Source organism: Falco peregrinus, chromosome 12, assembly GCF_023634155.1.
Source record: "Falco peregrinus isolate bFalPer1 chromosome 12, bFalPer1.pri, whole genome shotgun sequence".
Lineage (NCBI taxonomy): Eukaryota > Metazoa > Chordata > Aves > Falconiformes > Falconidae > Falco > Falco peregrinus.
The window spans coordinates 28292857-28307150 of NC_073732.1; the positions used below are offsets into that span (position 1 = coordinate 28292857).

The 14294-nt window shown below is 48.3% G+C and overlaps 1 protein-coding gene across 7 annotated transcripts in view; it reads right to left on the bottom strand.

Annotated features, from left to right (window-relative positions):
- Positions 1 to 1348: 1348 nt before the first annotated feature.
- KCNAB1 (potassium voltage-gated channel subfamily A regulatory beta subunit 1) overlaps positions 1349 to 14294 on the bottom strand; it is a 72527-nt gene continuing 59581 nt past the window's right edge. For 4 of the 7 annotated variants that reach the window (XM_027777848.2, XM_055816798.1, XM_055816799.1 and 1 more), the window contains exons 8-13: positions 12577 to 12663; positions 7129 to 7214; positions 5855 to 5975; positions 5071 to 5165; positions 3405 to 3525; positions 2248 to 2582 (exon numbers count right to left, since the gene is read on the bottom strand). In XM_027777848.2, coding sequence (XP_027633649.2) covers positions 2383 to 2582; positions 3405 to 3525; positions 5071 to 5165; positions 5855 to 5975; positions 7129 to 7214; positions 12577 to 12663 — 710 coding nt within the window. In that variant the 3' untranslated portion in view covers positions 2248 to 2382. Of the gene's footprint in view, positions 1855 to 2247; positions 2583 to 3404; positions 3526 to 5070; positions 5166 to 5854; positions 5976 to 7128; positions 7215 to 12576; positions 12664 to 14294 lie in introns of those variants that run through there. The other 3 variants (XM_005228887.4, XM_005228888.4, XM_005228889.4) reach the window with 1 other exon arrangement.

Consider the following 14294-nt stretch of genomic DNA (forward strand, 5'->3'; position numbering starts at 1 on the left):
ACGTTGTTGGATTCCCATGAGTGTGAGAAGGGGGAGAGAGAACATTAAATTGTACTGTTGGTCATGTTGGTCACGTTCTGTTAACTTCAGGCCAAAATGTTACATTCACCTGATGTCTGCCTCAAGAGACTTAACATCTAGAAGTACCTTCTCCGAGACGCACAGCCAGCCCAGCCCTTCGCTCCCCGGCTGTACCTGCTCCTCTGGCCCGAGGTCATTGTCTGTTGCCTGGCCCAGGTAGCGCTGAGGATTAGCGTGTCCCTGTGGAATGATACACACCCATTTTCAACGTAAACCATTGCTGTTTCAAAATCAGTCTCACCATTAGTAACAGGTCTCTTAAGTATAAAATTAGATGCACAAAATGCTTTTATTGTGTCCAAGCAGAAGTCGAAGTCAGACTGCATTTCTGGATATACAGTAGCTAAGTTCATTTACACATACCATAGCTCATGGGATTAAATACAGGAGAAGACAACTCAAGTATTAGTATCTGTTCACATGGCTCGTGAACACTGTGCACGCTCTGCAGATATCCTGGATTTAAGGGGACTAGAATACAAGGGTCCTACAAATACTGTACATAGTTGTACCCCCCTAGGAAATAGTGCCCGAAGTACACGATTCAATACGAGTGAGAAACAGCTACTGAAATCATAGATGTGTTTTACAAAGCAAACTCATGGTGAACTATGACACGGGTCTTAAGATGGGCAAATCAATATATAAATGCTTACTATCAACTCCTGTAGAGGGATGAAATGCTCACAAAAAACTACCTGATTAAAATGTGTCTTAAAAATACTATGCATTTACTTATGCCCGATTCCAGAACAAGTTAAAGCAAATGTAGCCTTCCACCAAATTACGTACCTGATTTTCTTTCTGGTATTTTTCAGCAGCCATATATTATATATGTATTTATAAGTATCTATATCCTTAAAAGCTCATGAATATTGAAATTTGCAATAGCTCTGTCTACAAGCAGGCAGAAGTAGAGGCAGGTTTCTATAGATGCAAAACCCAATATTTTATCATGGCTTTCATGGTTTAAGGTTAACTTAACATTAGAATTTGCAAACAGCTGTTGTTTTTATTAACCTGACATGCGAGGTTGGGTTTTCTACCTGTGCTCTTCTGTCTTGTACTCAGAAATATGTCCTACGAGCACTCCACAGCTGAAGTAATTGTATAGTTAGGAGCTGAGCTATCTAATTTCTAACTAATTCTCCGTATTACATCCTTTATTCAACTACAAACAAAATCTAAAGCTTATATTCAGCATAAAAAAGAGAACAGAAAATCTGAGCTTGCCCCTTCTATCTGTTAACCTGAAGAAACTTTATAGTTGAGATTTCCCAAATATGGTTTTATTAAAACCTTAAATTGTGTCTGGCTTTTCTTCATTGAAAAAATAGATCTGTACATCCTTCTTTAATTACCAAGTACCTGAAGGTTATAAATTATTTTTTGCTTTACAAGTGTTTTCCACAGCACAAGCATGAGGTGCTAAGAGTAAAGTAAAAAATGAATTCAGTTGAAGTTAAGAAAATACAAGATCATTCTTGGTTAGAAGAGAGATAACTGTGCTTTTAAATTTCACTGCAGATTAGTAGCAACAGCACACATCTCAAAGGATCCAGTGACAGTAGACACCAAGCAGCAAGCTGCTGAATGATTCTCATGACCGGATATTAATTCGGGGCTGTACTTCTGTACAGAGCACTTTTTAAACCATGCAGTCCAGGTAATTCATGCATTGCATTATGATCTGTAGTCCTTCTTGCTGTAGGGCTTATTTCCCAGAATATTATCTATTTCGTTTACAATATGGGATGTCATCTTTGGAAGGACCTGGGGGTAGAAGAAAACTGATGTTTAATCAAGCTTCCATTAAAGGTTTTTCCAAATCTAAATCTAAATTTTATCAAACAACATTTCCTCTGGGTTTTTAAACATCCATCTAATACCTTTCTGCCTTAAAGGAAAAATGGCTGCAGTATCTTTACCCAGTGAGAGAATCACAGAAGTACTCTGAAACTTCACATGCACGGTGTTGCCCAGCGGCAGTGGAAAGCAAGCTGGTGGCAAGAGCACCACGGGAAGCTCTTATTATGAAAAGCAACAGAGAATAATTAAGGTGGGTGCAAGTGACACGTGCCCTACAGAAGACTTAGCACAGAATATATCACAACATGCCCTGCAATTCGGTCTGTTGCTTTTTCAGGTACATTAAACCTGCTGGTGCCACCCTTCTGTTACTGGATACAGCTGTAACTACTGCAAATGGTGCCAAGTCATGGGGATACACCATAGGTTTGCGTGATTAATGTGCATAACTAGAACTGGAAGACACCTGAAACAAGATACAAAGTATTAAAACTATATTAAAAGAAGTAGGGTGCTGGTACCAAGGCATGCTGGTGTTACCCGCACAGGGAGCTGAACAGTAGCCCACCACTGGGCTGAGGTGCCACCACCACCTGCACTTGCCTGTATGGCTCCAAGGTTCTCTATCAGCTGCTCTGGGTTGGAAGATCCCAGAAGGACGGAGCTCACCCCTTCATTTCTCAGGCACCATGCTGGGAATAAAGTCACAAGTTGGTCAGGAACATAGGCTTTGCGACATGGCATTACTCCAGATCCTAATGCTTGTCAGAGCTTCTGTCTGACAGAGCCGAGTAACTGCCGGCTTCCACCCGTGAAGGGACCATTCGGAGAAACAGGGAGGTCAGGGCTGGAGCCCCGAGGATGGCCCAAGATACACTAGACCTCTTGTCAATCAAAGCCTGGTGATGATGATGCTGGAAACAATCTTATTTCAAGTAATTTTTAAATCTACCACTTAAATTTTTTGTAAAAGAATGTTATTATTGCGTGAGGCTAGCGGACCGAGGGTAACCTCAAAAACAATACACAGCATTTTAATATCCTACAGTGTGTTTTGTTCTTTTACTGTGTTCCTTGAAACGCGTTGGTGCCCTGGGTTTGGGTTAGCCTTCTCCTAATGAGCTGTTGCTTTGTCCGCCTTCAGTCTTTCCTTCTTGCATTTTGTTCCATAAGCCCTGATAGCAAATAATCACTTAAGCATTTTAAATAATAAACAGATCTATAGATACTGGCAAAGATAAAGCCATCCTTGCTCCTGTTTGAAAGGCGACACACCTTTGCCTGTGCCACATTCACCTAACCATCCTGATACTTAACAGATGTCAGGAGCACTTACAGAGCTCCCCTGGCTGTAGGGGTCTGCATAGGATCTCGCCTGCACTCTGCTCTCACCAGCCCGTAGGGCACCAACTTTCTGCCAGCATTGCAGAGTATTTCCCTTCGCACTACGGGAACACGAGCTGGGTCCAGTGCTGGTGACAGCAGTGACAGTCGTCGCCCGCCCTGTCACCTACCGACAGCCAGCTGGGGCAGCGTGCACCCGAGGCGCTCGGCGATGGGCGACAGGTCCTTCAGCTTCCCCTGCTGCTTCCTGCCTTCCTCGCTGATGATTTTCTCTTTCAGCCACTGGTAGCACTGGAGGTGAATTACATTGCAATCGACTGTTAGCTTTAATCTTCCAAAATGGAAAGTTTAAGGCAATTACAAACAGCTCTTAAAAAGCCATATCCAACCCAGGAGGTAATGGAAGCTAAATAGCACGATGCTTTGCTACCCGAAGCAATTACAACAGGACCAGGACGTCTCTGGTGGGAGCCTGACTGTCTCTCTCTGGCTTTACGCCACTGGTGGATTCAGTCCGGAAGCGGGAACCTCCTCAGCTTTATTTTTGGACCACTGAATCCCATCGTAGAGTGGGAAAAAGTGAAATACTAGTCAACTTGAGAAGATTTTGACACAGACCCCCTCCCCCCAAAATGGTGAAAGAACATCTGACCTTGTTCAAGATTTATTATTACCATTCAAGATTAGAAAATTAATTAAATGAAGCTGAGATTTCCATTCTCCCAGCTCCAGAATGGAGACTTGATTCTGCTTCACTCTCATCAATTTAGTTTGGATCCCTCTCTGTGATGCTACCTTCTTAGCTAGCTTTCACTAAATGTTAATAATACATTTTATTTTGGAAAAAAATCCCAAATGCAATGAAATACCACATTTGAAAATGCTGCCTTTTGTAAGTAAGTCAATGTAGACTGCATCTTTCCTTTAAAAAGCACCAAGCTGAACAAAAACCAGCACAGGGATGTGCGTCAGTCTGCTGGCACTTGTCAGGTAGCATTGGCTTTTGCCCATCAGCTGATACAGAGGCTCAAATACCATTTTTTTCAAATCTGTGACATTCTAGTGGTCTGCTGTTTTTCAAACTGTTGAATAATACACCTGCCATGGGCATGTATAGGAGGAGACCCCATAACCCCCAATAAGAATAAAATCAGGATAATCGTTGGAGCAACTGAGTGCTGTGGTGATGATGCTGCAATGCTAAAACCTGTTAGAGAGGGCTGCTGCCCTGCCTGGCAAAGGGCGGGACCACAGAGGACCCACAAGTTTTGTGGGGTGCTGGGGGCCTGCCCTGCTGCAGGGCTCCCTGGAGGGATGCTGCGGGGCTGAGCTCCCACCGTGGCTCGCCCCCATGCACTCGCTGCCTGGTGGGTTGGTGCCCAGGGACATGTGGGCAGAAAAGCGATGTCCAAGCCTGTTTTACCCACTCTGTGGTTAAGAGGGTTTGAAGTCACAGCAGCTGCATCGATTCACAACAGCTGGGAGCATCATGGACAACAGAACTGCTGGGCTTGTGTCCTCTCGCTGATGGTGTCCAGTCAATGTAGGGGTGGTGACAACATACTTTTGCAGACACCCCCCCCCGCCTGGCTCCAGTCACGTGCTGCCCCACAACCATCTCGCAGCCATCAGCTCACAGTGATGGGAATGCGAGCATCTTTATAACCCAGATTCTCCCGTACTTTGGAGTACGGTTGCCAGAGAAACTGAGCGGATCTATCAATACAGCAGCACACAGGCCAGCCTTTGCATGAGGGATCTGTTTTCCCTTTGTTATTTTCCTGCCCTCACAGAAGCAGCACATTTACTTTTCTCAAACGTGCAAAAAGAATATACCTTTAGTGCAGCCCTTGAGCTTTCAGGGACACCATTGCCATATTTCCCTGAGATGATCCCACAGGCCAGTGGAGACCAAGTCATTGCCCCGACTCCTGCAGAGAAAACAGAGAAGAAGGCTTCAGGAGACTGCAGGAAATCAGAGTTGTATCAAAAATAGGACTTTCAGTTAAAAAAATACAAGCAAAACAATTGCTGATTGCTTCCATTGCTGCTGGCAGGGACACCTGGTCAGTGCCTCCCAGGAAGATGCTGCTGGTGCCCTGATGAATACACCGATCAGCATATTCATCCAAAACCTCACTGTGAGAGCCCCAGCCCCACCCTGGCTCCTGCTGCAGCGAAGGACCCACACTCCTGACCCCTGACCAGGTATCTCCTACGCCCGCTCTGCCTGGCACCCTCATGTCCTTCTCATCCTGGCTCTGCTTGGCAGGGGCACAAGCTCCCGGCCACCCCCCAGCACAGCCCCCAGCACAGCCGTGCCGGGCACCATGGCCGGAGACCCCCCAGGAGGCATCAGGGTCCTCCGATGTGGGACAGAGGTGGCACCTCTGGGGCTGCAGGAGGCTTGAAGAGTAAGAAGCAGCCATGGAATTAACACCTATTTCTATCAGAGGCACAGTAAGCCGGTTTTTCTTTTGAGTCATTAGATAGATGTGCGTCTGTCCCCTCCAGGCCCAGGGAAGGAGAGCGCTGTTCCCATCTAGAGCCCCAGATCAGCCCGTGCTCTGTTTCTTTCTGCAAATGGAATAGCCGGCAGGCACAGCAGTCTCAGACTCACCGATTTTGTGATATAATTCCGGCAGCTGAACCTCCACTTTCTCTCTTTGGAAAAGATGGTATTCAGCTTGTTCACACACAGGTGGTATCATGTTAAACTGCCTGGCTACGGAGTAGGCTTCCTGCAGAAAAGAAGTCAGTAGATAAACGACTAGGTTAAGGAAAAGCATCTTGTAGGATAGAACCTACCAGCCAGCGCTCCTTGAGCGTACAGGAGACGACGAACCCAAGCTTCACTCTGCCTTCGCAAGGGCTATCCCTTAGCACGTCCCCACGCACACCGCCATGCCAAGGCAGAGATGCAGCCGCATTGCTGGCTGTGCTGCTCCCCCCGCTGCCCCCGCGCCCACCACAGCAGGGCACGTGCCCACCCCCTGCCGCTGCCAGCCCCAAGCTGCTGCGCCAGCTCAGCAGTGAGCCGAACAACTGCCCGGCTGAGATGGTGGGTGCTGAGATTGTTTATCGTGTTTTGACCCCGCTGCAAGAAGCAGGGACTGGCAGAACGCTCCTGGCATCTCTCAGGACTGTAGAACAGTTTGGGTGGGAAGGACCCAAGGTCACCAAGTCCAACCCCTGGCAGTGAGCAGGGACATCTCCAGCCAGAGCAGCCCGCTCAGAGCCCCGTCCAGCCTGGCCTTGAACATTTCCAGGGATGAGGCATCCACCACTTCTCCGAGCAACAACAAATGCTTCTGAGGAAGCGTTAAGGACAAGCTGTCTGGGTGCTGGTTCCCCAGCCTAGGGTTTCTGAGGTAAAGCCAATGAGGAGGTCCCTACGGCCAGGCAGGGGTATTTCCCATCTGCACCTCTGGACACAACATGTTCAGAGCGGTGCCGCCCGTGGGGGCTTCTCCCCTGCACAGGGACCCTTCCCACCGCGGCAGCAGCCCCGATGGTCCCACAGGTCATGGGGCTGCTGCTGAGAGCCACGTCTTAAATGGGGCAGCAGTGGCCACGGGCATGGACATCAAACAGGCCCTTTACCAAAAGTCTTGAAGTCAACCAAATAAAACTAGAATTAAACAAACCCCCATTAAACCAGCCAGGACCCCCAAACCACTAGATCAGTCCATCTTCTAGTTAACATCAGGCTCATTAGAGAAGGGGTTTTAAAACTATTTTAGGTGAAAAGGTGTTGGATGGAGTAAAACGCAGACATCCCCAGCCCAGTCACACACTCGTGGTTCAGCTCCCAGCATGGCTTCCAGCAGGCGCTGCAGCCTGGACGGACGGAGAACTACCGAGTGCCAGCGCTTCCCTAAAGATCGACTTTACCATGATCTCCATAGCGCTCCAGCGCGACGTTCCCCAGTACATCGCCATGCCTTGATTTATTACATGTGTCATCGCTCGGACAATTTCTAAAGGAGGCAAAAAAAGTAGTATGAGAACTGCACAGAGGCCAATTTTTCAGCACCAAATCCTCCCAAAGCCACTTAGAAATGCCTAGTGTGCTGACAAGCCTGAGCAGCTTTGCATTAAACACTACTTCTGCTGCGCCTCTTTCTCAAGCATGGATGAAAAAGCATTGACAGTACAAATGAAAAGACATTTATCCTATCCTGCAGTTTAAAAACTGCCTTTACCAACTGGCTATTGCCTACCACCTCCTTACAATAATATTTCTTTTAAAATTTAGCACAAGAGGGCAGCACAGTCGAAAAATAAACTAAAAGATCAATTACATTTATTTTAAAATTTGTTTACTAAAAGCCTATATCTGGTGCTGCTTCTTTTTACAAGGAATATTGGGATGCTGAGGATAAAGTTGCAAAACTGGATGATTGAACCCTGCTCTGCCGAGGGCCCCTTGCCCACAGGAGGATCAGGCGGCACCTCTGCAAAACCCAGCACCGCTCCTCAGCGCAGCAGTCCCGTGGTCCTCATTCTCCTTTGGGAAGGTGGAAGCCTGCGAGGCTGCATGCACCAGGACAGCATCTTTAATTTCCATCCGTCAGACCTTTGCTGAGCAGCCCCGTCTTCTTGTGCAGGGGAAAACCCCATTATAAACTTTAGCTTGTGAGAAAAGGAGAAAAACTTGTCTATCTTCATGGTTTCATGGGAGGTTGCAGAGCCTGGTAGGATGCCTTGCTAATGCTATAAATAAAATAGTCCCTGCTTACTGCTTGCAGCTCATTTTTCAGCCTTATTTCTGCCTGGAAGCAGTCTGCTGGGTACATGGTGTATGGGGATCCAGGCAGTGCCCATCGCATCGCTGCTGCAGAGGAGCCAGGGGCTGAGTGGGGTCCCCAGGGCAGGAGGGTCTGGGGACTAGTGGGGTCTGCAGCCCCGGGGGGGACAGTCCTCATGAGCAGCTATGAGAGCATAAATAACTGCCCTGGCTGCAGTAATAAATTCATATTTCTTACTGAGCTTTGGCACTCCCTGCCCTTTGGAGCTGAGCAGTGGCTGCCAGGGCACTGGCACTACACTGGCCACTAGCAGCACATCATTTAAATGGAGAGAAATGGGCTAAACTCACTCAGAGAAGCAAAAAAAAAAAAAAAAAAAAGTAATAAAAAAATAATTCACACTTAGTCACCACTCCCAGTACCGCACAAGGCACCCCGCAGTCAGTGGGTGCTGCCACCTCTCAGTGTGCTCTTCCCTTGGGAAAGCGGCAAGGAACCCGTACTCCACACCTACACCATTGATTTCTGACCCATCAAACTACATGAAATGACTCTGGTCAGACACAGGGCTGCGCGGAGGAGCCCTGTGGGCCTGTTAAATCCCTTGGCGTGCCTGCTGTTACTGGCACAATGACTCTGGGCACTGCTGTCTCAAGATCAAGATGAGCTGCCTTTTATATCATGAGGATTCTCATCCTATTTATGGAAAGAAAAAAAGAAAGGGAGCTTGGCAGAGGGGAGATTACACTGCCAATCTTGATGTTATTGTGAGATTTCTTCTGCAGGCAGCGACAAGCAGCTAAAGATGATGAAGTCTACATTTATAACCTCAGAGGGCTGTACATGAGACTCTGCGCCTCTTGTGCTGAGCTCCTGCCTTCCCACGGGAAGGGGAGATTTCCTCTCAAGGGACACATTGGCTTGAGGAGTCTTTCCCCTGATGAAGAAGAGAGTTCAAATGCCAAATATTGTTTTCTTCTTTTTGTTTTTCCCCCCTCTTTCATTTTGGCCAAAGTCACACTTTTCTCTATTTCTAAGCATTTTATTCTTGGGCATGTCCTAGCCCAACAAAACGCCCCGCTATCAGGCAGCTACCCGAGGCGCGCGGTGTGTGATGGGCAGCTGCACGGCAATCCCTCCCTCCCCGGCAGCCCCAGCTTCTCTCTGCCTTTAGGTTTCTATTTTTGCCACACTACCGTTTAGGAATTTTGATAAGCATTTCATCATACGCCTCTTACACATTTCAGTCCATGGTTGTTTCCATTTCTCCCACCTCTAGTCCTTTCAAGAAAAACTGAAGTCAACTCAAAAAAAAAAAGAAAAAAAAAGTATATATATATCTATATCTCTTCTTGTTTACCAGAGCCTGCTCCCATGGGCATGGTGATGGGATGGATTGTGAAGAGCACATGTCTGGATCACTCGGTCTGCCAGCTGGATGGCACAAATGGCATCGCTTAAGAAGGGAATATTTTTTAAAAAAATATAAATGGATCTTTCAAACCCCAGAAAACAGCTTTCAGTGGCAAAATAATAATAATAATAATAATAATTTTGAAGTGGCTTAAAGTTCCCTGACAGGAACCACACCACCTTCCCTCCCTGCTTGTCAGGGCTGTGGGCTGGCTGATGCAACTCCCCCAGCACTGTGACAACAGAGGGTCTCACCGGGGCACCCTAGGGACCCTCCTTCCCCTCGGCCAGAGCTGCCCTGCTTGCTGCTGGGAAAACCACTTGGGATGAGGAAAAAAAGCATCTGCTAGCACAGTTGGGGGATCAGCTCTCCAGCCTGACTAACAAGGCATGAAACCTGCCGAAATTCAGGAGAGAACCCAGGTCCTTCCCATCACCCATCTCCAGAGGTCCCGGCACGGGGGGACCAGGCGCTGGCGGGGTCCCCCAGGCACAGGATGGCCCCACATGTGGCTGAGCCCAGCGAGGGCAGCCCCTCACCTGCCTGCCCCAGGAACAGCCCTGGGCAAGGGGGGACACGGCTGCCCTGAAACAGGGACCAAGGGCCTGCCTGCAGGGTTATGCAAAGGGCTTTGAGCGGGATACTCATCTCCAGGTGCTCCTTGAAGCTAATATTGTATTGCTTTTACAATGGAAAGCTTTTTTAGTCTGCTCAGAGACTTTTAAGAAAGGTAAATACATTTCTGATTTTCACATTAAGCAAGCTTTGCCTGCCCCTTTGGGGACCAGAGTTGCCTACAATAAAGAAATCTGTATTAAACGCTCATCTTCTCTTATTAGCTCTGCGTCCCCCATGCCTTCTAAGGCAGCCCGAGCGGGGCCGGCAGCAGCGCGGGCGACGGGGAGCAACCCTGCTGCGGCTGGGGACCCCCAGGTGAGCGGCTGCTCCGCTGCCTGCTGATGCCCGCGGGCACACGCATCACAGCAGTGAGAGCAGAGGAACCTCACCTGCATGCAGCAAGCGAGGAAAACACAACGCACATTGGAAGTCTATCCTTCATTGGGTTGTACCTTACCGCAGGCAACCGTGCTGCTTGCTGGAGCGGGACCCTCGCGTGCTGTCACGAGCAGCACAAGCAGGGGACATCTGAAGGTTACCTACCAACCACTCTCCATCAGAAGCGGCTATTTACTCGTGGGAAAAGCATAGGCATGTAAGGAGATGGAGCAGGGATTGCATGTCTTGCGGAGGCAGCTCAGCACTTACTGCACACGCCAGAGAGCGCAGAACTGACAGATGGTTCAACAGATGCTCTGGGATAGAAGTGGCTTAGTAGGTGAACCATGAAAAAAAAGCACCAAGTACATAGAAAGAATCAACACCACACCATTCATAATAAAAATGTCCCTTTTTTCACCCTGCTCGAAATCTCACCAAGCACCACAGTTTATACCTTATTGCCAAGCTCTGGCGCTGCTACCAGTATCTGTAGCATCTTAAAAGCCGCAATCAGCTGTGCTGCGCGGGCGTGGGTAATATATTCAGCATTGCCTCCTTAGATGACAACTGACTGAGCGGAGAGGTCATTTCTGCCTCCAAGATACAACGTCATCTTCCTTGACCTCATCAGCTACCGCAAAATCCTCACCGGTCCTACACCCCCAGGCAGTGCCCCAAGCGGGTGCCGCAGGCGCTGGTCAGCCAGGGCAGCGGTGCTGCCGTCCCTCCAGGGTTCACGCCAGGTCATGCAGCCCCGCGCTTGGGAAGGGAGTAGGTGTCACGACCACTGAGACTCAAGCCAGGAGCTTCAAAGTGACCTGTCAAGCTCCAGGTTTGTTTGCTTTATATGTACTCATCCGTGACAGCTTCAGCAGCCTGTAAGTCTTCTCACATTTTTTATTTAGCTATGAAGCTGATCTTCTGCCACAGTGCGAATGGCTGCGTTAGCTCCAAGGGGAAAAGAGAAGGAACAGGAGCTGGTGCCCACCAGATAGGGCGCTAGCCCAAAACAGAGCGATGGAGGCTCCTGGATAACCGAGCCGTCCAGCCATGGACCAGCCATGCATGTATGGCTATCAGCAATTAGGAAAAGTAATTAAAAAACACAGACACTTCCCAGAGTGACTTTTCACGACTTTTCTGAGCATCTCTGGGTCTAGTGCCACCAGCAGCCGGGACACCACTTCATGGCAGGGATATTCAAATGAAAATTCAATAAAGTGTTGCTAAAATCTTTCTCTGGCATTACCTTAACATGAAAGTCATATATGTATATTTTATATATGTTTTTATATATATATTTCTATTTTTATATATAAAGTGCCCATCACCATATTGATAAACATTCTTTGGAACCACTCTTGATGGCAGAGGTGAGAACAGGAGTCAGTCTGTCAGCACCTCAGCACTTCTGTATCCAACCATTTTTTTTAAAAAAAACAAACCAAAAAACCCACAAGACACTGCTGTTCTTGCAAGTTCCTAAATTCGTTCCCTGAATTTAATGAGGACTGTTCCCCAGCAGGACAAGGGGCTGAGCCCAGCCCTGGGCAGAGCACCGCTGCTCCCTGTGCCTGGGGGTCCCTGCTGTGCCCCGGGGGGGAGCTTGTCCTCACACAGCCCCTCGGCCAGAAGCTCAGCCTGTGCTGCTCCTGTGCTTGGGGCAGTGAACCCTACAGCTTGCCAGTTCTTCCTTTTTTCTGACCACTCATTGGATTGTGCCCCTGGTTTTAGCCCCGGGAGAAGCACATGCCACCGGCAGTCCAGGGAACAGGGACGAGGATGGGGACAGCAGCACTGGCACGCTCTCCTCTCTAGAGCTGGCTGCACCAGGAGTAGGGACGTGCAAGTTTCCTCTGACAGAGACCTGCCTTAAATGCAAACAGAAGTTCACTTTATCTGAAGGAATCGGGAAAAGGAAATAAAAAGCCAAACAATGTTAAAGCTGCCACTGGGACACAAAGGAAACTTCAATTTCCTTCCAAGAGATACAAACTCATTTCATTGAAGGGTAGATCTATAGGGCTCCAGGGTATCACGGGTAAGGTATTTCACATTTAAGCTGCCCCACCTGAATATTTAATAAACACAATTGGTTTTCATTTCCTATCATCATCAGTCTAAGCCTGTAAGCCAGGATCAGTCAAGTTAAAACCCTTAATTCAAGCTTCCACTAACCTTCCATGGGCGTATTGTTGTCTGGCCGGTTGGCAAAGACGACGTCCACATACTCCAGCTGCAGCCTCTGGAGAGATGCCTTCAGCCCTGGGAAGAGCAAAGCAGAGACATGACCCTGCGCGGTCAGCGCAAGCAGCAGTGCAGCAGCACAGAGCCGGCAGGTGCGAACCAGCCCTGCGCCGGGGCTAGAACAGAGCTCGTTGCATCTCTACACACGTGTACGTATGTTTGTACATATATATGTACACACACAACCACAGACCATATGAGAAGGACGCTGCATAACATTGTCCCCTATCTATGCTACCATATTAAGAAGAAAACACCAGTTTGGCCACATGCAGAGTCCCCCCCTTCCACGAGAATTTGCTTTATTTTTTAATTACGCTGAGATTTGGATTGGAACAGACACTGGTTACCGAGCGTGTCCGTGGTCAGCCCATCAGGAGGCAGCTGCCAGGGACAGGTTTCAGGGCTCTGCTTCTGTTCAGAGTTAATTTAACCTAAATGACATTGCAGAGCCTTTCTGTGCAAGCCCAGGGCACACCGCCCCGGTCCCGTCCCACCTAACGAAGCCCTGCCCCGGGGGTCCTCCCCAAAGGGCAAGCCCCAATGGGAGGATGGTGGCACTCAGACACATTACAATGGGCAGATAAAGCACCGTGGAGGGCTTCACCTCTCTGCAGGGTAAGCAAGCTGAGCCCACCGATGAGTTGCCTAGGGCAGGGAGAGTTTTGCAGAGCAAGACGAGGCAGGCCGTACAGCTACAGTCCTGGGCTGCCCAAGCTTCGGCAACTCCCCTACGAGGGTCTGACGGGAGGCGGCATCAAAAACTTGTGAGTGAGAGTGAGAGAGTGAGAGTGAGAGAGAGGGAGAGTGTGCGTGCGTGTGTGTGTGTGTGTGTGCATGAGAGAGAGAGGAGGATTTCTAACACTTGTTTTCTATGAATCTTCCCAAGAACAAAATGTTTTTACGAATGTTCATGAAGAATGAGCCAAAAAAGAGCAGTCTGAAAATGTGTGCTGAATTTTGGGATGAAAAAAATGCCTATTTTTGCCAAATGTATTTATAGAAAATTGCTAATGTTGACCTTAACTTTATTTGCTATGTGTTCTGCAAAGTTATTTCAACTGCTGCCAGTATTTTTCTATCATCTCGTGAAGTAGCTCCACAAGAAATGGAATGTGGATGGGTTTGGATGCCTGTGACACAGCTGTGGCTTTCCTGAGCACCTCTGGGTCTAGTGCCACCAGCAGCCTAGACACCACTTCATGGTGGGGTTATTCAAATGAAAGTTCAATAAAACGTTGCTAAAAAATTTTCTCCGGCATTACCTTAACATGAAAGTCATATCCTAACGTAGCTGAATTCTGCCAATACTAAATAATTAAAACCTTCCAGGACAATCCCCGATGTATGAGCTGGTTACTATGAGGCAAACCCGACTGTGCTCTGGTGATGCTCCTTATCACGCAGAGATAGCTCCTTTGGGATGGGAGATGAGCAAACCTGCACCCCTGGGAGGAGGCGGCTCTGCGCCCCTCGCCCAGCTTGCTGGTGGCCCCGTTCAGCCCACCTGGGACAGTATCAGCCAGGGTGCGATGGGGATGGCAGCGACATATCCCAGGTGGGTAATATAAATATAGTAATAATATTCTCTGTATAATCTAAGTTTTAATGTCAATGGAACACGTCCTGGTTGTTGAAAGCTGTGATAA